This window comes from Panicum hallii, chromosome 9 (assembly GCF_002211085.1).
Source record: "Panicum hallii strain FIL2 chromosome 9, PHallii_v3.1, whole genome shotgun sequence".
NCBI classification, from domain to species: domain Eukaryota; kingdom Viridiplantae; phylum Streptophyta; class Magnoliopsida; order Poales; family Poaceae; genus Panicum; species Panicum hallii.
The window spans coordinates 70,165,089-70,192,762 of record NC_038050.1 but is presented as its reverse complement, the minus strand read 5'-3'; the positions used below and the strand labels follow the sequence as shown (position 1 = coordinate 70,192,762).

The 27,674-nt window shown below is 44.2% G+C and overlaps 6 protein-coding genes across 8 annotated transcripts; 5 read left to right on the top strand and 1 right to left on the bottom strand.

Annotated features, from left to right (window-relative positions):
* Nucleotides 1-943: 943 nt before the first annotated feature.
* Nucleotides 944-6,269, top strand: LOC112876094 (E3 ubiquitin-protein ligase BIG BROTHER). Of its 2 annotated transcripts, none has more exons than XM_025940133.1 (8): nucleotides 944-1,304; nucleotides 2,003-2,164; nucleotides 2,394-2,628; nucleotides 3,692-3,729; nucleotides 4,216-4,260; nucleotides 5,344-5,471; nucleotides 5,661-5,769; nucleotides 5,858-6,269. In XM_025940133.1, exons 2-8 carry the CDS (start codon nucleotides 2,024-2,026, stop codon nucleotides 5,909-5,911), a joined length of 750 nt encoding a protein of 249 aa, XP_025795918.1. In that variant the 5' UTR covers nucleotides 944-1,304; nucleotides 2,003-2,023; the 3' UTR covers nucleotides 5,912-6,269. The 2 variants fall into 2 exon arrangements, with proteins under 2 accessions (XP_025795918.1, XP_025795919.1); XM_025940134.1 differs by lacking the exon at nucleotides 944-1,304 and adding an exon at nucleotides 1,376-1,493.
* A 605-nt stretch (nucleotides 6,270-6,874) lies between these two features.
* Nucleotides 6,875-11,680, top strand: LOC112876018 (polyadenylate-binding protein RBP47B'). The gene is made up of 8 exons (XM_025940046.1): nucleotides 6,875-7,103; nucleotides 8,180-8,663; nucleotides 8,793-8,869; nucleotides 8,942-9,072; nucleotides 9,786-9,882; nucleotides 10,313-10,459; nucleotides 11,017-11,117; nucleotides 11,206-11,680. Exons 1-8 carry the CDS (start codon nucleotides 6,984-6,986, stop codon nucleotides 11,294-11,296), a joined length of 1,248 nt encoding a protein of 415 aa, XP_025795831.1. The 5' UTR covers nucleotides 6,875-6,983; the 3' UTR covers nucleotides 11,297-11,680.
* A 372-nt stretch (nucleotides 11,681-12,052) lies between these two features.
* On the top strand, nucleotides 12,053-15,050 carry LOC112876202. Its single transcript, XM_025940256.1, has 7 exons — nucleotides 12,053-12,483; nucleotides 12,747-12,802; nucleotides 12,873-12,943; nucleotides 13,038-13,478; nucleotides 13,561-13,680; nucleotides 13,750-13,933; nucleotides 14,588-15,050. Exons 1-7 carry the CDS (start codon nucleotides 12,321-12,323, stop codon nucleotides 14,744-14,746), a joined length of 1,194 nt encoding a protein of 397 aa, XP_025796041.1. The 5' UTR covers nucleotides 12,053-12,320; the 3' UTR covers nucleotides 14,747-15,050.
* Nucleotides 15,051-16,006: 956 nt separating this feature from the next.
* On the top strand, nucleotides 16,007-21,389 carry LOC112877214. Of its 2 annotated transcripts, none has more exons than XM_025941445.1 (15): nucleotides 16,007-16,300; nucleotides 16,430-16,818; nucleotides 16,904-16,997; nucleotides 17,761-17,947; nucleotides 18,032-18,290; nucleotides 18,407-18,619; nucleotides 18,701-18,787; nucleotides 18,910-19,044; nucleotides 19,120-19,233; nucleotides 19,332-19,579; nucleotides 19,653-19,733; nucleotides 19,812-20,043; nucleotides 20,174-20,272; nucleotides 20,611-20,751; nucleotides 21,043-21,389. In XM_025941445.1, exons 2-15 carry the CDS (start codon nucleotides 16,447-16,449, stop codon nucleotides 21,136-21,138), a joined length of 2,358 nt encoding a protein of 785 aa, XP_025797230.1. In that variant the 5' UTR covers nucleotides 16,007-16,300; nucleotides 16,430-16,446; the 3' UTR covers nucleotides 21,139-21,389. The 2 variants fall into 2 exon arrangements, with proteins under 2 accessions (XP_025797230.1, XP_025797228.1); XM_025941443.1 differs by having other exon boundaries at nucleotides 16,014-16,300; nucleotides 20,611-20,799.
* A 1,158-nt stretch (nucleotides 21,390-22,547) lies between these two features.
* On the top strand, nucleotides 22,548-23,489 carry LOC112873407 (dehydration-responsive element-binding protein 2E-like). The gene has a single exon (XM_025936367.1). It carries the CDS (start codon nucleotides 22,548-22,550, stop codon nucleotides 23,487-23,489), a length of 942 nt encoding a protein of 313 aa, XP_025792152.1.
* Nucleotides 23,490-23,770: 281 nt separating this feature from the next.
* On the bottom strand, nucleotides 23,771-26,827 carry LOC112877843 (adenylosuccinate synthetase 1, chloroplastic). Its single transcript, XM_025942215.1, has 4 exons — nucleotides 26,501-26,827; nucleotides 24,934-25,626; nucleotides 24,545-24,856; nucleotides 23,771-24,319 (listed from the first exon to the last, which is right to left on the bottom strand). Exons 1-4 carry the CDS (start codon nucleotides 26,780-26,782, stop codon nucleotides 24,149-24,151), a joined length of 1,458 nt encoding a protein of 485 aa, XP_025798000.1. The 5' UTR covers nucleotides 26,783-26,827; the 3' UTR covers nucleotides 23,771-24,148.
* Nucleotides 26,828-27,674: the final 847 nt, after the last annotated feature.

The following is a 27,674-nucleotide window of genomic DNA, read 5'->3' as shown; positions in this document are numbered from 1 at the left end:
AAGCCGCGCAAACACATGCCAGCAACTGCAGCTAAAAAAACGCCCCCGGCTACCTTGCCATTCGCATCAACTACGCGCCGATTGCTTCGTCAGAGCGTGCAGGGTTTTGTGGAAAATCCTCTAGTAGCTTTAGTACAGGGCAGCCTACATATTTATATTTAGAAAAATAAAACTATTGTGGACTGAAAAAAAAAATCAGCTTGCCTGAAACGCAGCACGGCCGCAGCCGCCGCTGGGAAACCACCCTGTCCCACGCCTCTTTACTGGCAGCTCCGCACTTGCTCGCGAAATCTCCGTAGTACCCTTTGGGAATCACGGCCAGTGTACTTACCAAGCATAAACTTTTTTTTTTGTACCGCATCACCGTTGTTTTCATGGTGTTATCATGGGTAATAAGTCCATGATTTGGTGGGGATAGTAATAGCCATGCTCTTTTAGGTGTGAAGTGCAGTGGCAGTGGTTTCCCCTGATTCCTTCTCGTACTTGCCCGCAGTAAATTATTGAAGCGGCAGTTATGCCGCCAATTAAGGTTGCTCCCGTAATCCAACTCATTTGACTATTTTGGCGTCATCGCATTCGCATGTGGATGAGTTTTCATTGTGTGCATAGGACATTCCGATGGGTAACGGTTCTCTCTCTTTTTTTAATCTTGAAAAAACCTAGATCATGAAACCAGAAAAACGTTGACAATAGAGCCGAGAGAAAATCGTAAACCGAGAGAAAATGCGGCAAATGTATCTTGTATCTTTATATTTTGATGATATACTCCGTATTATTAGCAAAGCAAAACGAAAGAGAGAGAAAAAAAACAGTTTTCTGTTTTCTCTTAAACCTGTGCCCACCGTGGCACCATCTGCCTGCCAGCCCCACTCCTGGTATCCTATGATATCAGCCAGCCAAAGCTCTGAACTCGCTCTGAACTAGTTCTTCGCCTCGTCCTCCTGCTCCTGCCTTCTCGCCCGCCCCCCAAATTCACCTCGCCACCCTCCTCCACCTCGTCGGCGCGGGCGGGCAGCCAAACTCGGGGGCCACTGCATCGCGCTCCTGCCGCGTGCCGTGCATCCATCCCTCGCCCTCATCTCCCGCGCGCATTCCACGCCTCTCCTGTGCCGCCACCCAGAGCCCCTCCTCGCCGCGCGCCTCCCCCTCCGCCTCTCCGGCTCCCGCATCCTCCTCTCCCTCCGCGGAAGCAAGCCACCTCGACTTCTTCTCTCGCACGCAGTCATTGCCCGACTCCTTGTCCACTCCATTACTGGTTCTGGAGGTGGAGATCTGCCTGGACTTGCATTTTCTTCCTTTGTCCGGTAAGTAAAAGCCTTTGCTTTGCTTTGCTTTTTGCTATCTTGTTCTTGTCTGAGTCTCTCCCCTTTCTCTGATGTGAGCAACCCGACCTACCTTTCGCGGATGGATACGCCAATCTTCCATTTTGCCGCGATTTTGGTTGCTGCTAATGGAATATCATTGCCAGTCTGTTTTCACAATTTCTTTTGGAGGTTAAACTGAACCCCATTAACTGCGCCCCTCTTGCACCGTTGCACGGTTATTCTTTTCTGGATTGCGCGTTGATTCGTGGCTTCGTGCAATGTATCCGTTGTCCTCCGCTTTGGTGAATGCCCATTGTAGCAGTGGTTGCGAAAAGGGCCACCTTTGTTAAATCATTTTGCGGTATGAGGACAATTTGGCTACTGTGTTATCAATGCGAATATCAGCTTGCAAACTGATACGTATATCCTTTACTAAGATTCAGTAAGTAAGATCTGCAGTATTGCTTAACATCTTTGCTGCCCGTCTGGTTCAGTTTAAAGATCAGCGCGCAAGTTGTACGGTCCGTACATTTAGGCTTTTATTTTGATCTCCAGCTAACGACCCATTCCTGCTTTGATTTCATCAAAATCAGATGTATATAGAGCAATCCCAACATTTGATACACATCCGATTGTTTCTGATTTCTTTTTTTATGAGACAAAGTTTAACTCACCTTTGTTTGGTTGATTTCTGTTAGGTTCATGTTTCATCATAAGGGATGAACAGCAGTCGACAAATGGAACTCCACTACATAAACACTGGATTTCCGTACACTGTTACCGAGAGCTTCATGGATTTCTTTGAAGGTCTCACCTATGCTCATGCTGACTTTGCTCTTACGGATGGCTTTCAGGATCAGGTATGCAAAACATAATTGCCACGTTTCTCAAATCATCTTATACAACAGCCAATCGATTCCATCTCACTGAAACCTTTCCTGCTAAACTTTTGTGTCTGTAACCCTGTGTATTTGCCACACCAATGTAATTACTTTTGGGGCTGTAACTCGCTGCCTTAGCTAGATTCCTTTTTTCCTTATCATTATCTGTTTTAACTTTTAGTTCACTATTCTTTGCTGCCTTTTGCAGGGTAATCCATACTGGGCAATGATGCATACGAATTCGTACAAGTATGGATATTCTGCTCCTGGGAACTATTACAGTTACGCCCATGTCTATGACATAGATGATTACATGCATAGAGCAGATGGTGGGCGCAGAATATGGGATAACACTACACCTGTAAACAATGTGGACTCTGCCAATGTTGTACTGCAGGGTGGTGAAGCTTCCCGTACAACTGCAAATTCTACTACCGAGGAATGTAAGTTCGTAAACAGAAGTCCTGAAAGTCACACCATTTTGGTAACTTCGCTAATTTCTGTTTAAGTTGCTAATGATATACAATGGTACTTTCAGTTTATCACAATCACTTCCTTGCAATTAATGTACACTGGGTCTACATAGTGAAATGCTATTTTGGAGTTTATATAAAAAAAGTTATTTTGGGGATCTCATATCAGATGGTGGATGCAGAAATTAGGATAACACTACACATTCTCTCACCTGGAATGTACTCTTATTGATCTGCTTGTGTCAGCCTAAAATCAGTGACTTTGTACTGTTGAGCTGAATATATTATAGTCGTCACATTTCCGTTGCAACTTGAAATACGTATGCAGTTAGAGTTGTTCATGAGTGCTAATGTTTGAAATCAAGGTAGTTTTACATATAAATTGCATTATGAGCAAATAATACTCGCAATAAAGCTTGATTTTTAAGAGGACCAGTAAACAAATAAGAATGGTTATATAACCATGAAACTTTAATATCTCTGTCTATATTCTATATGAAGGCATTTCTTCATTCGCTCCCAGTATGTTATATGGCAAAAAAAGTTTGTAGTGTCTGACCATCAGTTATTGTTCTCATCTATTTAGGTTTTTATTATAAGACAAGTATTGAATTGAGCTTCTTAATGCTTGTATTGTTACTTTGTACTCCATTCCTTATTTCGTTATAGATTTTTGGTTGTAAAACAGTCAAACTTGGATGTTATACTGATGGGAGACTAGAGGTCCCAATTGCTACAACCATATTTGTAGATGTCGAAATCATCCAGTAACTTGATGCCCCCCCCCCCCCCCCAAACCCACCCACCCACAGAAAGTTTCAAGCATACATAAAAGCAACACCTCTTACTGAATTTTATTGTTACATTAACATTCACTAATAAGTCATAAGGTTTTAAAATCTTTTTTTCCTTCAAATCAGACAGTCACTTTGCAACTTCTTCAAATCATTTTTCACTTTTGCACATCTTTTAACAATTTAACTCAAAATCACTCCATCTTGACCTGCCACTCTGATGTTGTTCTTTTTTACAGGCATCCAACAGGCACATCAAAGTCCGGGTAGTCCTCAGGTAAATGAATATTTGAAGTATAGTTATCTTCTACCAAAAAAGTCTTTTTCATGCAAGTGCGTGCGGTATTGTTTTCCCTTACTGTACGAATTCCTCTTCTCCTTTTTGTTGTTGTTTCACCGCATTTTGTCTGTCTCTGATTCAAAGTCAATTTATGTTCATTGTCCAGTGTGCCTAAAAAAGCCTTTTATATATTTCGGGTACAAATGCCACAAAGTTGTCTCCAATAGCTAATAGCTTGACATATCTGACTCTATAACATGCCTAATATTTGTTGCTTCTATTATTCTACTTCCACTTTGTATATTACAATTATGCATTCAACTCCACATATCGTTTGACATTCAGTTATTGTTTATCCATAAGCACTGAAACATGCATGCTGTAGTTTCTTTTTCCGTATGTGAGATGGCATTTATGTTTTCTGCTGTGGATGGCAATGGTTTCCAGTTGCTTGACTGAAAAAAATCATTGTTATATCTTTAGGTTGTTTGGCAAGATAACATTGACCCTGACAATATGACATATGAGGTTAGTGACTTCCCTGCACCAATCTTTTGTCAATGTTCTCATGCTGGTTATCTCAGGTAAAGCAATGCTTCAAATATGTACTGCCGTACTTATTGCCTCTGCTTTAGATCTGTAATCTTAGCTACATAGGCTAGAGACTGCATAAATCGTTTGCATTATTTAATTGGTCAAGGAATAGTACTCATTTGGGTGCTTCCATGACCAAGTTATCATCCATTTGAAATGGAGCTATGGCTCCTTACTGCACTGCCAACTTTTTTTTTTTTAATTGTGTACCGTGGTTGCCTTTGACAATTTTTTTTAAACCGTTTCAAATCACATCATATATGCCCCTTCAAGTTTTTACTTGACCTAGAGTAGGAGTTGATCGTGCAAATAAATAATTTCCTTTGTCTATTCATTATATGGGCCCTTCTCCTTTGTAACTCAAATAAGAGTGGAAGGGAGCTATACGCACGGCTGCCAACCGGTAGTTATGTACTCCCTTCATTCCAAAAAACAAGTCATTCTAGGATTCAAAATTTGTCCCAAAAAAAAAGTCATCTTACCCTATTTAGAAAGTGCATGTGCATACAAGAATCAATTAGTGCCAAATATGGGTAATAAATAGGGGCAAACATGGTCATTTTACCATTTTGTTAATTTGTTCTAAAAATTCCTATGATGACTTGTTTTTTGGGACGGAGAGAGTATCTGTTATTTATATGTGAAAATATTAAATGAAGCAACTTCTAGTAGCCAGTGCTGTATGGGACATGATGCTTGGCTGGTCTAAATTAATAGATTTCTTCATTACTCATTATTTAAGGTGGAGAAAGAATTTCTTAGTTCTTACTCGAATAATCATATATGTCTTTTTTGGTTTGTTTATCTGAAAAACTCCTTGTCAAAGTTGCCTCCGTGTGCTGCTTCTCTTTGGTTCATTCAATGGAACTGTTCATATAACAATGTGATCTCAATGGTTAAGCTATATTTCCGCTAACCATCCTTTGGCAAAGTTCTTCTACTGTTTCATTTCTAGAGTATTTCTTTTCTCGTTTGATTATTTTGAAAACTCCACTACTAGCAAGGTTTTGGTGACAGGAGTTGTTGGATTTGGGTGAGGCAGTTGGAACCCAGAGCCGTGGTCTCTCCCAAGAACGCATTTCATTGCTTCCTGTCACAAAGTACAAATGTGGTTTCTTTTCAAGGAAGAAAACACGCCGTGAAAGGTCAGATCATAATCTTTCATTTCTGCTATCTTCATGTTATAAAATTGTGGCTCATCAATATATATTTGATGCAACATGATTGTTTTCGCTTACCACAGTGGATTGGAATATGAAATTGTTTGCAACAACTTTGTACTGCTTCTTGAATGGATACGAAGTTAACTTGCAGGACTTTCCTTTGGATGACAGGTGTGTGATTTGCCAAATGGAGTACAGGAGAGGAAATTTGCAGATGACGCTTCCCTGCAAGCATGTATACCATGCCAGCTGCGTGACAAGATGGCTTAGCATAAACAAGGTCAGCAGCTGAAAATTGGCACCATAATGTCTGGTTTTCATTTCTATTCGTGCTTCTTTCGCTTGAGCAAAATACATTTCTTTCGCAGGTATGCCCTGTTTGCTTCGCTGAAGTTCCTGGTGAGGAACCCAAGAGGCAATGAGTTATTGCTTATGTGGCCTCCACGAAGGTGTCGCGCTCCAAAGCTGAGCCCACTGCCCCCTATGGATGCATGATTTCTGCTTGAAGCCATCATGTTGTCCCCTCCTTAGAATTGTGTATTAGCATCATATTACCAAATATAGGTTATAATCAGATGTAGTTGCTACCGAGAGGTTTGCTGTAGGCTGCTGTAGAGTTCCGACTATGAACTAAGACCACCTGCTAGACGAAAGCATGCTCGATCACTTCGATATGTTTTTGTTCATTGCAATGAGCATGTTCTAGTTTGTGTTACTTGCAATATGATTAAGATTTTGCGGACAGAGAAAAAAATGATTTGTTACATGATGCTTCTGCCTGTTGGTCTGCATTTGTTTATGGCATGTTTGCATTGCCGTTTTTCTCAGGATCGTGTATCAATAGCTATCCTGGCCCTGTGTACTTTGTGTTTTAGAAAAGTTAAGATTATTTAGAGAGTAGATTTTAGAAAAGTTGAGATTATTTAGAGAGTAGATTTTAGAAAAGCTCTTGGAAATTCAAACTACTAACTACAAACCGTTGTCATGCATAATGATTTCATTTATCTACCCCCTGGCCCTGTGTCAGAGTTGCTTCCTTTTTTCCCCTCTTTGGAGAGAATAGCTCCTCCGCTCTGGTGTGAGTACTTACATGAGAACACTCAAATACTCAATTGACCTGCGAAGATAGTTGCCGAAGAACCGGAGCTCCTCGTCGTTTTTCACCGGCAAATGGCGATGGCTGCGGCGAGGCGACGAGCACCGCACTGGAGGCTTCGGGATGTAGTGCATGTTGACTATGGGCTGGTTCTATTAACTGGACCAGCCCACCTAGGATAATGCAATCACTCACTTTGGGTGAACTGACCGACCACCAACCCACCCAAATATGGGCCCGATAAAGGCCCAAATATGGGCGAAGGAAAAGAAGACGAGCACGAGGCCGGCACCACGCCGAGATATTCCGAGAGAGAAACCTGAGCGGCCGCACTAGCCCCAGCCGGACGCCCTCTTCCCCGCCGCGCCTCCGACCCCCAAGCAGCCTCGCGCCGCTCGATGGCGGCGCCGTATCACCAGCCGACGAGCCTCGAGGAGGTCCGCACGCTGTGGATCGGCGACCTCCAGTACTGGACCGACGAGAACTACCTCTACGGCTGCTTCGCCCACACCGGGGAGGTAGGCGTCGCCCTTCAACTGCCCCTTGGGCCGTGCGTGCGCCCCGATTAGGCAACTGTTTCTATCTAGGATTTGTTTGGTACGCGGTTTAAATTCGGTGATTTTGAGCTGGGTTTGTTATTCTCAATGTCTGACTGAGCGTCTGCGTTGCTGCGGGTTGGGTGAATTCAGATTACTTGGTACATGTAACATGTAGCTCTTGGATGCTTAAGACTCAACTTATAGTGGCTTCTAGTTCCTTGGGCTTAGTTAGGGTAGCTACGTTGATTGACAACCGTCTCCGCGTGCCTTATTCAGAGTGGTAAGGGTTTCATGGTCCTAGGGTTGTGAAGCCATCCTTTTCGTTCTGAAATTAACCCAAACAATTGTGCATTCAAGTGGTCCACATGCTTCCTCTTGCGGCCAATTGATGAGCTTCTTGTGTAGCAATACGGGTTTTCACGAACATTGTCCAGGCAACTGTATCTGGGTGTGAAGACTTTACCCATGCATGCTATAGTTTGACAGATAAATTACCTGAGCAAGTGAAGTTATCCACATAGGCCTTTTGAAATATGCTCTCACAGTAGCAGTTGTAGATTGTTTTGTTTGCATCTTGGTGAAAGTAATGGTCGAGACCTATTTTATCTATGTCAATGAGCCTTTTTATGGATCCTGTAGGAAAGCATTAAACTGTTTTGGGCTTGTTTATCAACATTGGTAGGATGATATTGTGATTTTTTGAAGCTCATAGTTTCTGAACAATAAAAAATCTGTTTTTTTTTCCTGAACAATCAAAAATCCAATTTTTCTAAGTTGTGTAAAAGAATATTCCTTGACAGCTATTTGAGTTAATGCAACAATCATTCAGAAGTTCATGTCTGGTCTGTGATTGGGTTGCCTTATTGCCTTTATTTTGGCACTGAGCTGATAATAGATGTTTTCTTTAACCATAGAAAGTTTGCAAGTTCATCTGAACATCAGAAGCATCATATTGGTTTCAATTGAATGTAAGCATAGTTTGTGTTGTATAGTTTTCTTTTTCCTGTTGAGCACTTGACTCATTGTACTAAGACCTGTATTTTTTGGAAGCGTAGGTACAATCTGTTAAAATAATACGCAACAAAGTAACAAGCCTTCCAGAGGGTTATGGATTCATAGAATTCATTTCTCATGAAGCTGCTGAGAAAGTTCTGCAGACTTACAATGGCACACAAATGCCTGGAACTGAACACACGTTCAGATTGAACTGGGCCTCTTTCAGCTCTGGTGAGAGGCGTCCTGATGCAGGACCTGATCATTCGATTTTCGTAGGGGACCTGGCACCTGATGTCACAGATTACTTACTACAGGAGACATTCCGGGTAAACTATCCATCTGTCAGAGGAGCTAAGGTTGTCACAGATCCAAACACTGGGAGATCTAAAGGATATGGATTTGTAAAGTTCGCTGATGAAAATGAAAAGAACCGTGCAATGACAGAAATGAATGGTGTGTACTGCTCAACAAGACCTATGCGGATAAGTGCTGCCATACCTAAGAAATCTGCTGGCTCTCAGCTTCAGTATTCAGCTGCTAAAGGTAATATTAGATGATCTGTAATTTACTATGTTTTTGTTTGTAGGAGATTCTTCATTTTCTTTATATTTCTTTCGTGAACTTATTACAAGTTACAACTGGTTTCTTATGTAAGTTATGTTAAATATGCAGCGATATATCCAGCAACAACCTATGCAGTGCCTCAGCTCCAGACAGTTCTACCTGATAGTGATCCTACAAACACAACAGTACGAACCCCTACCATATTTGTAGTCAATTTCTCTGTTGACTATGCCATTTACCTTGGGATACATTTACAGATATTTATCGGTAACTTGGACCCGAATGTGACAGAAGATGAGCTGAGGCAGATATGTGTTCAATTTGGGGAGCTTATATATGTAAAGATTCCAGTCGGTAAAGGGTGTGGATTTGTACAGTATGCAGCTAGGTAAGTGCTATTGGAAAACTTCTGTTTCCTCTGTTTCATGAAGTTTAATTTACATAAAAAAGATTTGTACTAGCCACTGTCCAAGACATGGGAGGTTCTAGTTACCAACCTCATGGTGTCTGGTTAAGTTTATATCCAGATCAGGGCTTGTCCAAAATCCAAATGTCTTAACATCCTAAAATAAGTATGCCTGTCTACATCATTAGGGACATTTATGCTTTACGAGCAAAACTAAACATTTCAGTGCAGTAGTACCACTCCATTGACAACTCAGCAGAGAGGGACTCAATTTACAGTTTATATCATATGGATATGTCTATTGTTTTTTTTTTGCATCTATTCTCCATCTTCAAAAGCAGATGAATTTCATGGTGATGCCTTTCTTTACCAATACATCTGTTCTGAAATATAAGGGATTCTGAGTTTAAGCCAAACTATTCTATGTTTGACCGAGTTTATAGAAAAGAACAATAATATTTACTTTATCTAATGAGCATTAATTTGATTCATTACGAAATATATTTTTGTAGTTTACTTCTTTGATGTGGTAGATGTTAATACTCTTCTCTATGAACTTGGTCAACTTAGAATAGTTTGACTTAGGACAAACTCAAGATGCCTTATATTTCAGGACAGAGGTAGTAGAATCTAAATTTTCTTTAATTAATGAAAAGACAGGGGGCATTTATCATTACCAATTATCACTATTATAGGGCATCAGCTGAAGAGGCAGTACAACGTCTTCATGGCACAATGATTGGCCAACAAGCAGTTAGGCTTTCATGGGGCCGAAGTCCTGCAAGTAAACAGGTATATTTGTACTAAAATTTTTACTGAATAAACCTATGGCATTCGGTAAATCTCTTCAACCTACTTAGAATTGAGGACCTATGGACCTGGTGAAATTAAGTAGAGGCAGTTGTGTTAATGTGGGAGTTTGCACCAATAAGCATGCTAAAGAAGATCTCACCCAGTGCTAACACTTCAGTGAGGATTAATCAGAGCCACATGATATTGTCCGTACTCTCTGTCTTGGGTGATAGCCTGATAGGGGATTGCTTGTTTGATGTAGTATTAATTTCTAAGCAGCTTTCATTCATTTTCGTTATGAATCTCCTCTGAATTGATCTAGTATTCTTTTCCTGGTTATGGTATTTTCTGTGTTTTTCCCGCTACTGGAATCTCTTCAAGTGGAATCTAATGTTTTCTCTTATTTATGATCCCATGAAACCATATGCAGGACCCATCAGCTGTGTGGAGTCAGCAAGCAGATCCAAATCAATGGGCAAGCACTTACTATGGCTATGGGTATGATGCATATGGATATGCTCAGGACCCTTCATATGCATATGGTGCTTATGCTGGGTATAGCCAATATCCCCAACAGGTAAGGATTTTGATCCGAATTACATTCATGATATTTTTTTCCTGAGTTTCTGTGCTGTGCTTTTGTGCATTCATCAGTAAGTTGTGAATGAGGATCTCATAAGCATACCTTTTTTCTTGTTTTAGGCTTAGAGCCTATGCCTGTACATATCTTTTTTTCCTTATTAATGAAAAAAGATCCAGTAGGGGCCCTCCCGTGCCGTTTCCCTAAAAAAAAGGTTGTGAATGAGGAGACCTGATGCTTGTTTATTTCTTAGGAGCAATGTCATTATATGATGCACCCTCAAGTTAAACAGGTATAGGATTTCCAAAAGTAGAAAATTGTAACCTTGTGAATTATATAGTCCACCATATTGAATCACTGAAGAAAAGACTTCTGTTCTGTTCCTGCTAATCTTGTAGGTTTGTATGAGCACGGCACATGCTCCCATTGTAAGGAAATGATCTGTGAGGCTTACCTCGCATGATCTTTCATGTTTCATAGTGCACAAACGATCTGTGATCCGAGTCTGGCCAAAGCTTGTTCTCGTACGTTTAACAAATTTCACATTCTTGCAGGTTGACGGAACTGGTGACCCCGCGTCCGTTGCTGGTAGCCATCCAGGCATAGAACAAAAAGAGGAGCCATATGATCCGATGAACATACCTGATGTCGACAAGTAAGATCTGTCACATTTGTCTTTGCGCGCCGCTGTTTCTTCCGAGGTGTTTTCTAACCCATATCCTCTTTCCCCCTTGCAATCTCAGGCTGAACGCTTCATACATGGCTGTTCATGGTCGAGCCATGCTAGGGCGGTCCTTGTGGTTGAAGACGAACCCGCTGCCCCAGCCGGCATGAGCCAGCATCCAACGTTGCCTTCCTCCAAAGACTGCAGTGCCTGTGGACACAGCTGGGTTTCCTCGCGGATGATTTCGCCCACTTCCCAGTCAACATTACTATGATAGCGATAGATCATCAGGCGCGAAATTACAGTAGGCTGATTGGCAGCTTCGTGTACGCTGAGCACACCCCATGTATGATAGGCATGTCCCTTTTGTGCTTTCTAGGCTGCTGCTTAACACTATCAGGACAGTGTTGTGAGAAGTTATCTGTGTGGCCCCGTTTTTTCCCCCTGATATATGCTGTTTGATCCTGGACTCTGGTTCACTCGATTGCACATTGGCATAGCAATATGCTGTATTATCTTCACTTGATTGATATCTGGTGGCTGGGTTTCTCTTCTCCTCACAATGGTACAACCGAATATAATTCACCTCATGGTTGGTTCCCATCTGATGATTGAAACGATCAGTACTACTCAATCCTGCATCTCTGCCTGGTGTAGATCCGGGTCACATCTCTGGTGACGGCGTGACGCCTGGTGATCGCCTGCTCCCCCAAACTATTGGCTCGACGGTTGTGCTGTGGAACGTTCTACTGATCCCTTCGCCTTGACCATGCTGACATGTTCATGTGCGTGCCGCGAGGATCCATGTGGGCCCCGCCTACTGCTGCTGCTGGGAGTCACCACCGTCCACCGCCATTATTGTATCGGTGATCTCCAACGGTCGGAAAATTGGCCGGGAGCCAACGGGTCGTCGGGGTCGTCTTCCCTTCCCTTCCCTTCCCTTCCTCCTGGTCATAACACGCGCAACGGCTCGCCTCGCCCCCGCCCCCGCACAACTCACGAGCGCGACAAAGGAGGAGCCGCCGCGACCAAGTTACTCTAGCTCCCGCCTCGTACCGCGACACCCACAACGTCTCTCCCCCCTTCTCCCTCTCCCTCTCGATCTTACTCTAGCTCCCGCCTCGTCCGGGGCTCCTCCCCCGCGCCTGCGCTGCGCGGCAGGAGACGGCAGAGGGAGGAGGAGGGGGAGGGGCGATGGAGTTCATGGAGCCCAAGGACATCGACTGGAGCCGGGTGGTGTCGCGGTACGTGCGCGACGAGACCTACGAGGGCATCGAGGCCCCGCACTGGGCCGACCTCACCGACCCCAACGCCGGCCGCGCCGACGTCGACGACGAGGCCTGGTTCTGCCGCCCCGGTACACCACCCTTCGCTTCATACCCTTCTTGGCACTCCCCACGCCGCGCCCCTGTTGGTTGGCTGCGCTTGATTGCGGGGAAACCAAAGCAGTGAGCGTTGATCGATGGTTCAAGAACAGGCCCGGTTCTTGATCCGCGTAGCTTTCTTCCTTGGGGGCTTTATTGCTCAGCTGCTTTCTTGCGATTCTGGTCCCTTTTCTTGCAAAATTGGAACTTTGCTTCTCAAAAACCGGTGCTGATTTCTTGATTTGCTGCGACGCAGATTGTCGGCACCCGAAGACGGCGGAGGATTTCCTCAAGCTGAGCCCCAGCCCCAAGGTCGGTCTTGCAATCCTTTTTCTTCCCCCGATTAGCTAAATTCCCGTCTCATGCTTCCTCCTCTGAACAGGGCAAGCTGCTGCGCTCAGTGTCGGCCATGCTGCCGTTCGGCGAGAGGGACGTTAACGCCACCAATCTCAGGTTGCCAAGAACTTTCCCCACCAATTCAGTTGGTCTTCGCGCACCCCCTTCGATCAATCTTTGTTCTGACCTTTTGTTCCATCCCGTTGCTCAGGGACGGCAATAGCAATCTCAAGTGGCGGGGCGGCGGCGCAGGCGGCCCCGTTGCCACCTTCACGCCGCCGAAGCCGAAGGCAGCGCCCAAGAAGAGGTTCCAGGAGGACAGCGAGAACCAGGACCCTGCGCTGGCGACGCCGCCCCCGCGACAGGCACCAAGTAGGCCGCCGTTCGGTGCCCCTCGGTGGAACAAGAATGCCAAGGAGGCCATCAAGTCTAGTGCGGAGAAGCGACCGGGCAATGCTGAGAAGGAGGCGCTGCTCAACAAGCACGCCCCGCCCAGGCAGCTCAAGAGCACCCTCTCAGCGAGGAACCTCTTTTCTGGAAAGGATATACTTGGCCAGATTTCGGAGTTCTACGATGAGCTCAAGCGGATGGTTGGTGCCGGTGGGAGCCGGCCTGTCACAGACATCCAGGAGGAAAACAGCTCAAACCCAATGTAATTCTTCCCTCGCCGAAGCAATGCGGAAATTCAGTTATCAGATTGGCACTTCAGGTCCTTGACAGTTTCATCTGTGCAGGAATGGGAGCGATACAGTGGAGAAGGTGGCTTGTGATGCTGGCGCCAGTGATCCCGTTTCCTCAGAGACGGCGAAGAAAGTGGCAAGACAAGAAACAGTGCAAAAGAGTCCAAGCCCAATGTATGCAAGCTTTGTGTGTAGACGATTTTAGTGATTGTTACTTGAGTTGCTGAATGTTGGTTTCTGCAGGAAGGGAAAGAAGGTGGGGTTGAAGGTGGAAGCAGGGAAGCAAAGGTCACCCTATGTGCTGAAGGAGGTGAAGGCAACACCACCGACTCCGCAGCGGTTTCCATCCCCATCGCCAAACCGTATTAAGAATGTTAAAGCTGGAGGAATGGCAGCGGCAGGCTCACCACTCAAGAAACCACCAAAGGTGAATATGGCATAGCTATAGTATTTGCTTATTCAGTGTCTGTGGCTTTAGATCATGGTGTTTACTTGGTGAAATTTCAACATCTTCATTGCTGGGACTAACCTATGATTGCCTATGATCTTCGAATTATCTAAGTGCATCTAATGTTCACATAAATGACTGCCTATGACTATGACTTCTGCCCTAAAATAAATGACTGCCTATTACTAGTTCTTCCCTTGATGATTTGACAGATCTTACAGTGAGGAATTGGCATCACCAATTCACCATACTTCACAACCTGTGCAAGTCTGATTATGCAGCCGAAATGGTTTGGTAAAGAAGTAGCGTCCTTTCATATCTAACATTGTTTAGCGCGAGAGTTACCGGATGTATTAATGGTATGGTAAAGCTATGGTTTCTAATATTTGTTAGTATGCCTGTACCTGTGCAGTATTAGGTTTCTAATAATGATGCTTGTTTATAATCTGGTATTCACTGTAAGACTCATAGTGGATATATTGGTGTTTCTGGTCTCAAGTAGGTTTCCCACCTTACTCTATGTTCATTGTGTGTGTGCATATCTTACATTTCTGTGCACCTCATAACTGAACTCGGCTTTTTGTACGGTGTGCAGTTATCTAATCATACTGTAATATGTGATCTTTTCTTTAGGATAAGGGGACACCTAGTAAGGATCTGGAGAACAAAAAAGATGCTGTGAGGCAACCCTTTGGGGTTAAGGATATGAACAATACTAGAGCTTGTGATGCAGAAGGGAGCTCCAGTAGCATGTTTTGGTTTTTGAAGCCCTGCACTTTCCTTGTGGAGTAGCAGCATAATAATACAAAATCTTAGCGAGCAACACCTGGTGTAGTTAGAATCCATTACTTCATTCGTTTGATGGCCACCTGACATCCTGTACGGGAAATAAACAAAAAGCATATGTATAGTCATACAGGTTGAGAGAGTCTTTTCCATATGTATAATTCGAGATATAGCAAAATGTCGGCATTCTTCCTCTGCTTGGTGGTTTTGCCAATGAAACTGCATTTTGTCTCTTGAAGTGATACTGATGTAAAGTTTGAAACATGGTATTTCTTTTTCTTCATGACAAGATAGTTGTGATACAATTCAATGATCTGTTTGAATGTTGTTTGCCCCTCTGCTACTTGGCAGTTCAAAAGTACAAACAGACCAAAAATACTTGAAGCCCAATGCGTCCTTTCCTTGAGTTAATATAACTCGAATGCCCAATTTCTTAGTTCGTTAAGGTTTACTACTCCTGATCGTACTGGTTTTGTACTTTGAATTGGTGATGATGTTTGTATTTCTTCACTTGTAATTTCACAAATTTGGCATGAGGATACTATCTAGTCCTAACTTATAGCAATGGTTCATAGGTCTGTTCGGAAGTGTCTTCCAGAACTTGCAACTTTATATCTAGACTTAGTCTTTAGTTACTTAAATATTACTAACCAGGAGTTTACACACATCGAAAGCACTTGAATTACGTTGCATTGTGCTGTTTTTTGATCTTCCACTCAAGAAGAGTTAGAGCTCGTTTTTTCATCAATAATTGGTGCGATTAGGAAACTAAGATTGATGCTTGGGCACTCACTTTTAAAGTGCAACACGTTCCTTGTAACTCATTTAAAACTCAAATCAGTTGGGTGGGCCTCATTTATACATTAAAAGGATCTAGGCCCAAGGCAATAGTTTGTGAGATATTGGAATGAATTATGTAACTCGCGAAGTAAATCGTAATCGATGTCTTGCAGTGGCTTATGCACAATTTTTCCATTTGAACATGCTCTTTCATTCATAGGAAATTTCACAAGAGAATATCATAACTAGCGGAATTTATGAAATACCACTCCAAAAGGTTGCATATATGGAATGCCTACACACAGTTTTTCTGTAATTCCGCATTTTGTTGAAAATTGTTACTGCAAAAGACCAAATTGCCCTCACGAAAGCGGGTCCATTCTGTCAGTCGCCCTGGATGTGCTTTGTCCTTCCAAGTTCCAAGCCCACGGACCGGGGCTCCCACCAGTACCGAACGGGGCAGTGTCAAAGGTGCAAAAATTGGAAACATGAGGTAAATGGTACTTAACGCTAGAGTATCCGCTCTTTGGTGTGGCACACCCTGGAGATGGCCACGCTCAAAGGGAATCCCTCCAATTCTTGTCAGATCCAAACACCGCTTCTATAAGGTGGCAGGCTCGCTCGAGCTCGGATCATTGACAGCCCTCCCGCCCGCTCAGGGCCTCAGGTTCATCTCCTCCCTCTGTTTCTTCCTTCCCTGGCGGCGATGACTGGGCGAGCGGCGGCGCCATTTGTCCTGTCTTCGCCCAGCCCTTTGCCGGCGACGAGCGCATCCTCCAGGTATGCCCGCCCCTTCTCTTTCCTTCTGCTGTGCGAGACGGAGCACCCCAAACCCTAACAAAACTATTTGTATTCGGATCTGAATCCAGTTACAATATATTACCGACTAACTTCGATTTCGTTTGCAAGAATTATCGGGTGTACATATGTACACCCATGTCCTATGCTGGGTCCGCCCCTGCTCGGATGGTAGTTTGACCATGCGCGCAATCCGTTCGACGAAATGCCCTGTGGCATTTGTGGGCGCTGCCGGCGCCCTGCTGGTGCTTGTGACCGCTGTCCATGTGTTCATGGTGCCAATCCTTCCTTCCTCCTTGGATTACTTCGGTGCTCGTAGCAGTGCAAGCCACCCAAGGAATGCATCCCTGGGCGTTGGGGTGGTGGACTCGCGTCTCAGGGAGCATTTCCCTTCTGATTCCCATGGAGCTGTGGTGTTCCGTGGCGCACCCTGGAAGGCTGAGGTTGGGAGGTGGCTTGCTGGGTGCCATGCTAACTCCTCGTCGTTCAATATCACTGAGGTGTGCAGTTATCGTTATCCCTGTTCATTGGGCTTCTTCGATTTAGCTTGTTTTGAGTTAAATTTGGGTTTCTCTTTCACGACAGGGTATAGGTGCAAAGCGCTGCGAGAAAGACTGCAGTGGAAGTGGTGTGTGCAACTATGATCTGGGAGAGTGCAGATGCTTTCATGGATATTCTGGTTGGTCTTAATTTTCAGTTTTCACTTTCTTTTAATCAGAATGCATTTTCATCAGGAATTTGTATCGCTTAAAATTTAATGGTGCTTAGTACTCGTAAGGACTGTCTTTCAATAACTTAAGATAGGAATTGTGTGAGAAAAGTGGTTAATAGAACATTCATAGAGTTAGAAAACATGAAATGCCGATTGTGTATTATCTGTGAGTATGCTCATGTACCAAAGCCTGTATCTAGATCTGTAGCATACTTGGTTCAAATTATTCTGCACTTCTGTGAGAACAAGAACGTCCAGTTTGCATGTCTGAAGGAATATAGACCATTCATTTTGCACGTGCATAGATTCATGACTTCAAGAAAGGCAGTATTGAAGCCTCATATGCAATACTCCAACGACCTGCCAAGCTAAATTTGGATTTGATCTCTGCAAGTATCTGAACAACACGAAATGGGAAATGAAATATGCAATAAACAGCTACTGATTATTGTTCAATTATCTAATTACACCCTATTTTATCTACTTAGATATTCCTCCTAGTGAACGGATTGCTCTTTCCATATTTATGGATTTACAAAAAAACAACTCTTTTATGTAAAAATGGAAGAACATGGGTGCTACTCACTGTAGGAAGGTGGAGACATGTATGTATAGTTTCCTTGCTAATATTGATATTTCCTCTTGCTCCTAAAGATTCCCATAGCATTTTGATTTGTGGTGCTGTATTCCAAATCAAAACTCAAATCACAATATGGCTTCACTGATGTAGGGAAAGGATGTGAGGAGGTTCTGAAATTGGAATGCAACCTCCCGAGTTCCCCAGAATGGCCTGCAGGACGATGGATAGTTTCCATGTGTGCAGCTCACTGTGACACAACCAGGGCAATGTGCTTTTGTGGTCCAGGAACAAAATACCCAGATCGGCCTGTGGCAGAAGCTTGTGGTTTTAAAACAATGTAAGACTATTGTTGATACTTATTTTGATTATGTGTTTTTGTGACATTTTAGTATTATTAAGCTTCTCTAGTCCATCTTTCCAGTTTGCCTGCAAAACCTGATGATCCAAAGCTTACCAATTGGAAAACACCCGACCTGGAAAATGTATTCACAACAAACAGAAGTAAGTCAGGATGGTGTAATGTGGTACCTGAGGATGCATATTCGTCCAAAGTGAAATATAAAGAAGAATGTGATTGCAAATATGATGGGCTCTGGGGGCAGTTCTGTGAGACACGTGTTGAATGCAGCTGCATCAACCAGTGCTCTGGACATGGACATTGCCGTGGTGGTTTCTGTCAGGTATGTCTCAGAGAAAACTATTTAGCTAAAGAAATGAAATTGCTTGTGTTAAATTTAACTTGGTGCACTGTTTTGTATTACTTTTGTCAGCTATAATCTCATTGAGTACTTTTCAGTGTGACAGTGGATATTTTGGGATTGATTGCAGTATCCCATCAGCGTATTCACTTGCGTATGACTGGCCCTCGTGGCTCCAGCCACCAGTGAATTTACCAGACCTGAAAATTTCAAACAGTACGCCCATCAATGTTAAGGCCATTGTTCAGAAAAAAAGGCCACTTATATATGTATATGATTTGCCAGCTGAGTTTGACAGTCATCTTCTTGAAGTAAGTATGTCATAAGGGTTTTTTTTTTGTGTGTGTTTTCTTAAAGCTTTGCTGCAGCATTGAGATATGTTTCTTTCACAGGGACGACATTTCAAGTTCCAGTGTGTGAATAGGATTTATGATGACAGGAACAAAACTTTGTGGACTCAGCAATTGTATGGTGCCCAGGTTTGGGTTTGTTAATTTTGGCTGCTAGCAGATATACTTAATGTTTTATGTTCCATGTTCACAGTGATGAGTTTACCAGCACAAGCAAGTCTGACCAATGTTTTGTTTTATTTTCCATGCAGATGGCACTCTATGAGAGCATTCTTGCTAGCCCTCACCGCACTCTTAACGGGGAGGAAGCTGATTATTTCTATGTTCCAGTGCTTGATTCATGTCTAATAACTAGATCTGATGATGCTCCACATCTGCTAATGCCGGTGAGAATCGTAATGAAAATGCTGTATTTCAGTGGTCATGGTGTTCTCTACTGTTAATTTGAGTTTTAATTTTAGAGGGACCTGCGCCTCAGGAGCTACCATGCTCTGGAGTACTATAGAATGGCGTATGATCACATAGCTCAGCAGTATCCTTACTGGAACCGTACTTCGGGAAGAGACCATATCTGGGTGGGTTTCATGTTTGGATGAAATTAACTGTATATGATTCTTTAGTTCTTATTCAATAGTTGTTCTAACTGATTGCATTTCAACTTACATAAAGGCAGTTCTTTTCATGGGATGAAGGTGCCTGCTATGCTCCAAGAGAAATCTGGAACAGCATGATGCTTGTCCACTGGGGAAACACTAATACGAAACATAGGAATTCAACGACTGCTTATTGGGCAGACAACTGGGATCCTATTCCTTTAGATAGAAGAGGCAACCATCCATGTTTTGATCCAAGAAAGGATCTAGTGCTTCCGGCATGGAAGGGGCCTGACCCAGGGGCTATATGGTTAAAACTATGGGCAAGGTATCTGGAAATTTAGCAACATATCCTATGAACTATTTATGTTCCTTGTAACCTTATAATACAACTCTGGCAGGCCAAGGATTAACCGTACAACACTCTTCTATTTCAACGGTAATCTAGGTCCAGCATATGAAGGAGGCCGCCCAGAAGACACGTACGTATCTATCTATGTTTGTGTGTCTTAATATGTGACAGGATTTATTCATCAGTCTGCTTTGATTGCATAATGCAGGTATAGCATGGGTATTCGGCAGAAGCTAGCAGCTGAATTTGGTTCCACACCAAACAAGCAGGGAAACCTTGGAAGGCAGCATGCAGTCAATGTGACGGTTACCTATTTACGAACTGAGAAATATTATGAGGAACTAGCAAGCTCTGTTTTCTGTGGTGTCCTGCCGGGGGATGGCTGGAGTGGGCGTATGGAGGACAGCATGCTTCAAGGATGTATTCCTGTCATAATTCAGGTATACATTTTCCTTGTGTCATGTATCAAGGGACCATATAATGTGTATGGATAGACTTTGTGACGTGATGGAACATCTCATCATGTGATCTCTAACACAGACCTATCTACTCTCTTGGCTTGCATTGTAGGATGGAATTTTTCTGCCATATGAAAATGTGCTCAACTACAACAGTTTTGCGGTCCGTGTACAAGAAGATGACATTCCAAACCTCATAAGTACACTTCGAGTATGTTTTTACTCTATTTCTTCCGTTTCTTCTTTTGGACGTACTCCCTCCGTCCCAAAAAGAATGCAACTCTCGCTTCCCGAGGAGTCAAACAATTTCAAATTTAACCAAATTTATACAAAATAATATTAACATTTATGTTACAAAATAAGTATCATTAGATTAATCGTGTAATATATTTTCATACTAAATTTATTTGAAGATATAAATGTTATTAATTTTTTGTATAAATTTGATCAAACTTGAAATTGTTTGACTTCTCGGGAAGTGAGAGTTGCATTCTTTTTGGGATAGAGGGAGTACTACCTGTGGAATGCTTACTGTTTCCATGTCACCAGGGAATAAACGAAACACAAGTAGAGTTTATGCTTGGAAATGTGCGCCAGATGTGGCAGAGGTTTTTCTATCGAGACTCTATATTGCTAGAGGCACAGAGACAAAAAAGGCTGTTCTCTGAAGAGGCGCCCTGGTCTGTTGAGGTATCAAAACTACCTGACGATGACGATGTCTTTGCAACATTTATACAGGTAACTTAAGAAAAATCAAAGTAAACCTGCTCCTCAACCTTCGTGCTTGGCATCTGCTAGGTGACAGAGCTGAAAAAATATTTACATTTTCAGTAGAAAGCTTTGGTGAATCACATAAACTTTAGCATTATTACCAGAACTGAACTTGACCACGTGTCCATGCTTCTCAAGTAGTATCCCATTGCACCCTAGAACTATTGTTCTGCTGTGTTCATATTTGCTGAGAAAGAATGCTTTTGACAGGTATTGCATTATAAACTGTACAATGACCCTTGGCGGCGAGGTCTCCTGCAAACGAAGGAAACTGGGTTGCCAAACATCTGCTCAAGAGCTTCCTGAAAGTGTGTAGTGAGGCAGCATTACTAGTGTAAAGAACAGGATTGAGTATAGCATACTCATTAGGAAGGGATCTATAGATTTTTTTTTTACTGATAGCCCCAAGTTAGCATCTCCTGAAGAAGGGAAATCGCGACAGCGCATTGTCTCTGCCTGTTAAACATTGATAGACTACATTTCTTCTCCAGATCCCGCGCTTGCAATGACAAGCCACGTTGGCTCTCACTGAGAATGAACTGGATCTTTGTCGTTCAGTTTTGCATTTGTTTGCTGAGGAAATTAACATAATTGGGCGGATGATGGATGCAGGCTCTTCATTCATGAATGGATTGCAATGTAATTGCATAGCATTCTGGGGTGGCAATGGCCAGGCTGCATGCATACACATCACGTCAACAGAAGACGCATTTAGCAATATTGGCTTTACATGGAGCAAATGTGGCCAAAATGGACATGCTTAGCTTATCCGCATCTGCCCTAGTCTGCATGGTAGAGCAATCCGGTCAAACAACAAGGCAGGAGGGCGCAGGAATCGCATGCGCCCTGTCCGACGTGGACGAGGAGCATGTGAAGAGCGCCGCTCGTGAGGGCCAAGAATGCTGTGAGGTGGATCTTCATACCCGCATTCATGCCGCTCTTATTACCATGACGACGAATCAGCATGCTCGATCGTCTTGCGAACCGTACGTTCTCGACCGATTCCTCGGTGCATATCCACGCATGCTCATCCCTTGCTGAGGGTTTAGACGTTTAGCAGTCCAGGAAAACCCAGGCAAGCCTCAAGCACAATCTGCAATTACATGACCAATCTGTTGGCACTACAAAAACAAAAAAAAACTGAACTTGAATCAATCCAACTTTTTTTTAAAAAAAACTCAGAATTAGACATGCATGAATAAAATCAAGAAAAGTAAACATTTTTTTTGGTTTTGCAATCGTACAGAACTGTGAATTCCTAGAGATGCCCAACGGTCACATGCCGCCTCCGACGAAAGCTCACGCTCACAGGTCTGGAAAAGGCGCGACGCTGTATGCGCCGAGCATGCATTCCCGGCCGTGACAACATTTAAACCCACGGCATGCGAGCCAAGCCTTGCCGATCACACCCCACCCCCGCGCGCCACTCTACTAAACCCCCGCGCCCCTCGTCACACTCTCCTCACCCACTTCACTACACTCCCTCCCGGCCGGCGCCCACTCCAAGCTCAAAGTTCAAAACCCCCCTCCTCTCCTCCCCTCCACTTCAAAGTTCAAACTCCAAATCCCTCCGCTCTCCGCCAAGGTTCGCTCACGCCTCACTCGTTGCCTTGTCGTTGGTTTCTCTGAACGCTAGGCAGCTGATACGCGCGCGTTGGATTCGTGCAGGAGAGGATCGTATCGGAGCTAGCTGATCGAGGACGACGGCGGCGGCGATGGAGAGCTACGGCGGCCGGAAGCGCGCGTGGAAGAAGGGCCCGACGCGGGGGAAGGGCGGCCCGCAGAACGCGGCGTGCGAGTACCGCGGCGTGCGCCAGCGGACGTGGGGCAAGTGGGTGGCCGAGATCCGCGAGCCCAACAAGCGCACCCGCCTCTGGCTCGGCTCCTTCGCCACCGCCGAGGAGGCCGCGCTCGCCTACGACGAGGCCGCGCGCAGGCTCTACGGGCCCGACGCCTTCCTCAACCTGCCGCACCTCCGCGCCTCCGTCACCGCCGCCGCCGCCGCGCACCAGCGGCTCAGGTGGCTCCCGGCCTCCGCCAGGGGTGCCGCCGCGGCCGCCGTCCCGGCATACGGCCTCCTCAACCTCAACGCGCAGCACAACGTCCACGTCATCCACCAGAGGCTGCAGGAGCTCAAGAACGGCGCGTCGCCCACCAAGCCGCCGCAGGGCGGCGCGAGAGTTACTCCCCACCAGCTCGGCCCGCCTCTCCCGGCCTCCACCTCTCCCTGCTCCACCGTCACCAACGGCGGCGTTGCTGCCCACGCGGCTCTGCCGCCGCCCATGTCCTGCTTCCAGGCCCTGGAGCAGGCGGTGGCCACGGCCACGATGGCGGCCGACGACGACACCGACCCGTGCGAGGGCGCCTGCCCCGGCGCGGACAAGCCGCAGCTCGACCTCAGGGAGTTCTTGCAGCAGATCGGCGTGCTCAAGGACGACGAGGACGGCGCAGCCACCAAAGGCAGCTTTCACGGTGATGGCGAGGTTGGCTTTGGCGGCAACGGAGAGTTCGACTGGGACGCGCTGGCCGCAGACCTCAACGACATCGCGGGAGGCCACGGCGGCGCCGTCGGCGTGAACGGAGGGTTCCAGATGGACGATCTGCATGAGGTCGACCAGTTCGGAAGCTGCCTTCCCATCCCAGTCTGGGACGTGTAATCTGAGTCCATGCAATGTCCTGCCTATCTGCATGCACATGGGACCTCTCACTACTTTACCTTTCAAGTTCATGTACGAATCTGATTCTGAGTGATGAGTTTGGCATGATGAACTTTCATCACTGTGTGATGAACTGGGTCTTATTTTATCAAGCTTACAAAAAACCCATGCATCTTCTAATGGCTATAATGATTAGTTCTCCAAAATGATATTTCCGTAACTTAAGTGCATTGACAAGCTTAAACGGAGTTGAACGAAAAAACATAGGCAGACAGGAAAAATAGGATAAATGCGTGCATATATCGATCAGGTATCTCATTTTCATCCAGAAACCGAAAGACAGGCATCAGCAGAGTATCAAATCCAGATTTATATCACATTACAACACCAGGCATGGTTCACAATTAGTGCAAAATATATGATCGGCCACCGAACAATTGGTGGAGTCAAACATAGTGCAAAACACTCATCCTTATTCGCCTTAGCTGATGTTTCGGCAGATGCTTTATTACTGCGTGCACTTGATCCCTCCACCAGTCAGTAACTTTGCCGTATCACAGCTACCACGGCAACGAATATGAATAGTAAGAGCAAAATGCTCAAGGCTAGATGGGGCTCGATTTTTATTACGCCCAACCGAGGACCAAATGCAGTGGCTTTTACTTGTATATGAGAGCATCTCTCCCAGGTCCAACACCAATGTAGTGCACTGGAACACCGACAAGCTCTTCTATCCTCTCCACATAGCGGCGAGCAGATTGGGGAAGTTCCTTGTAACTTCGAATGGAAGAAATGTCACTTTGCCAACCTGGCAGCACCTCATAGTTGACCTAAAACACAAGACAAGGCAAACATGAGATGAAAGATATGTATTCTTACTTTCTTAATTCTTACCTGTCTAATTGTTACTAACAAGCTGGTTACTGGTACCACCAAATTCCCAAAAGCTTTGGAGACAAGCTTATTATATTGTGTTCCAAAAAATAACATAACTCCTCCAAAAAAATGCTATGATTTAACTGACAGGGCGAACAGAAGTGCATTTGAAAGGTTACCTGTACTTGCTCCAGGGTGTCAAGATCCCCAGGGAAGGATTGTAGCTTCTGTCCATCAGCTTGGTTATAAGAAACACCCACCTTAATTTCTGACAGTCCAGACAGAACATCAAGTTTGGTTAGATTAAGGGATGAGAACCCATTGATTTGGCAGCAGTACTTGAGTGCAACAATGTCAAGCCAGCCACATCGCCTTGGGCGACCCGTTGTCGTGCCAAATTCCATTCCAGCTTTCCTAAGCCGATCACCTTCCTCTCCAAATAGTTCAGTTGGGAAAGGACCAGAGCCAACTCTTGATGTGTAAGCCTTGACCTGCATGTAAAGTATACAGAATATATGAGCGCTGCATCATGAAAGAGGACTGTATAATTACAGTAGTTTTAGCTTACCACTCCAATCAGGTCACCAATTACCCTTGGGGCGATGCCAAGGCCAGTGCATATCCCACCAGCTGAAGGGCTTGAGGAAGTCACAAATGGATAAGTACCAAAATCAATATCCAGCATAGTTGCTTGGCCCCCTTCAACCAGAATTTTCTTGTTCTGTTTGATGGATTCATTTAACACATGCACGGTATCAGCAATGAAGGGCTCCAAGTGCTCTGCAAACCTCTTGTACCTCTCAACCTCTTCCTTGAGCATGCTTTTGCTGTACTTGAAGCCTTGAAATCTTGAAGCAGCATCTTTAAATAAGACATCAAGCTTATCCCCAAAAGTGTCCATGTGCCTTAGATCACAAACTCGCAGTCCATTTCGAGTTACCTTGCTGGAGTAGCAAGGTCCAATGCCTCTCTTAGTCGTCCCTATAAAGGAATCTTCCAGCTCAGCTTCCCTAAGTCCATCTACAACCTGGTGCAGATCAAACAGCAGATGTGCCCGATCAGAGACCAGTATTCTTCCATCACAGCGGACTCCATTAGACTCAAGGCCATCAATTTCTCCAAAGAACCCTGGAACATGGATAACCGCTCCATTGCCAACAACACACTGTGTCCCTTCATGGAGAATTCCAGATGGGACAAGATGAAGAGCAAATTTCTTGCCTTCAGCGTTGTAGATGGTGTGTCCAGCATTTGCTCCCCCCTGTAACAGTAAGGTGGAAACTAAGATAAGGCTGCTGATACTGATTGCTTGGGCTGTGTTCCAAGAACTTCATGTGACGTGTATAAATATCTAGGAAAGAAAATCCAATCGCACAAACACAGGGAACTCCTGAGAGTTCAGGAAAAAATCATCGCAGAAATCAAGCAGAAAGCAAATAAATAGTGGACTGGCTATGTAATGACCCCCAGGAGCAGCAGACATATATTACTAGAAGATACAAAACACAGTGAAATGTCAAGATTGAGCAAGTTGAGTAATTCACAATAACTTGCTTTAAGAATACAAGGCAACTAGCACATCAGCACTCTACCCAACAGAACATAAAAACTTGTAACTTATTAGTTTCTCCAGGATATAACCACACAGGCAAGATCATTATGTAATCCAGTAAAATGTATAATCTTTTGCTTGGATTAAAACTATATGTATAATCTGTCAAGTTGGATCATACCATCCACAATTTCTCAATCTGATTTATGACAAGACATTCAAGCATGCTAGAAATGAAAATTTTCACCGGTGAATGTTTCAGTTAAACGAAACGAGTGCATGTTTCAGTTAAGGTAAAGTGTTTATCTGTCAAGATCAAACATCCTAAGACACCTGTAATTGGACAAAAGGTGCGTGTATCCGAACTTTACTCTCTTTAACAAATTTCACATAAATCGTGGTCATATCACTACATGGGAGGGAGCAACAATAACACCAGATGAAGATGAATTCTACGCATATCACTCTTCCACCATCAAACGCCAATCTAGGAAAAGCACCCCCGAATTCCATCGATTCGCACCGCGAACTACCAAATTTTCAAAGAGCACACTAGTGCCACTGCCACGGAACATCTCCTCACCTGGCAACGCGCGACGATGTCGAAGCGAGGGGCGAGCGCGTCGACGAGCTTGCCCTTCCCCTCGTCTCCCCACTGCGACCCCAGCACGCCGGAGACCTGGCTCAGCGCCGAAACCCGATCCTCCGCACAATCCGCGTGAACAGCAGCGGTCGCGGTGGACACGGCGGCGGGGGCACGGGGGCGTGTCTTAGGCAGACGCACCGAGTGCGCCGCCGGGGCAGCAGGGAAAAGGGATTTCCCGCTCCCAGCGGCAGCCTGGTGGCTGAGAGTGGAGAGTGACATGATAGTCCGAGCCTTTGAGGGTTTTAGGATGGGCTTGGTGGGTTGCTGCTGGGCTTCTCCCTTGTTTATTTATGTATCCCGGCTGCACTGGTAAGGGGCATTGGAAAAGCGAAAAGGGGAACCTGGCCACTTGCATACTTGTAGCAAGATATTTTTAGAGAAAAAGTCCCACTTTTGTATGAATCGAGGAAACAATTCAATCAATCAACAATTGAAATAATTCTGAAAAATCAAATTCATATTATGGTATGCTAAATTTTCTTCAATATACACCAAAAGCATTTGTTTTAAATAAAAAAAAGTCAAGAAGGCAATTGGCATTAATGACTATCCATCAAATAATTTTTTATTAAGAAAGAAAAAAATACCATGCATCATGGTGGTTAAAAACACGATCTTAAATTTTATGAAGAACAGACTGGTACGATAGCATTTTAGAATTGGATGGTATAATATAATATCCTACCCGATTCTAACATATACTTCTCCAATTATTTCATTTTCAGTAGTGGTACAAACGCTTATTTGTGCATTTAAAATCAAATCTCATTAATAGATATAGAAAGCATCTAGAATAAAAGTTTTAACAACCATGGCAGGCAAGTCAACTATACTATGAAATAAAAATATCAAAATATAAATATATTTTTTTACTTTCCAACTCTTTGATATCTAAAATACTTACTGTCTTTATGTACCTTAAAACTTGGATTGAGACATGTAGGAACAAATATATGAGAAGTTGCTCTTGTGATCATGCCCCTACCATGATTTCTACCATAGTCATGCCAAATTTGTGAGTAGGAGTACAAAAATACCACATACGACTCCTGCATGCTATTAGACGATCAAACCATATATTTTTTGCATAATTTCTATGCGTGTTAGTTAG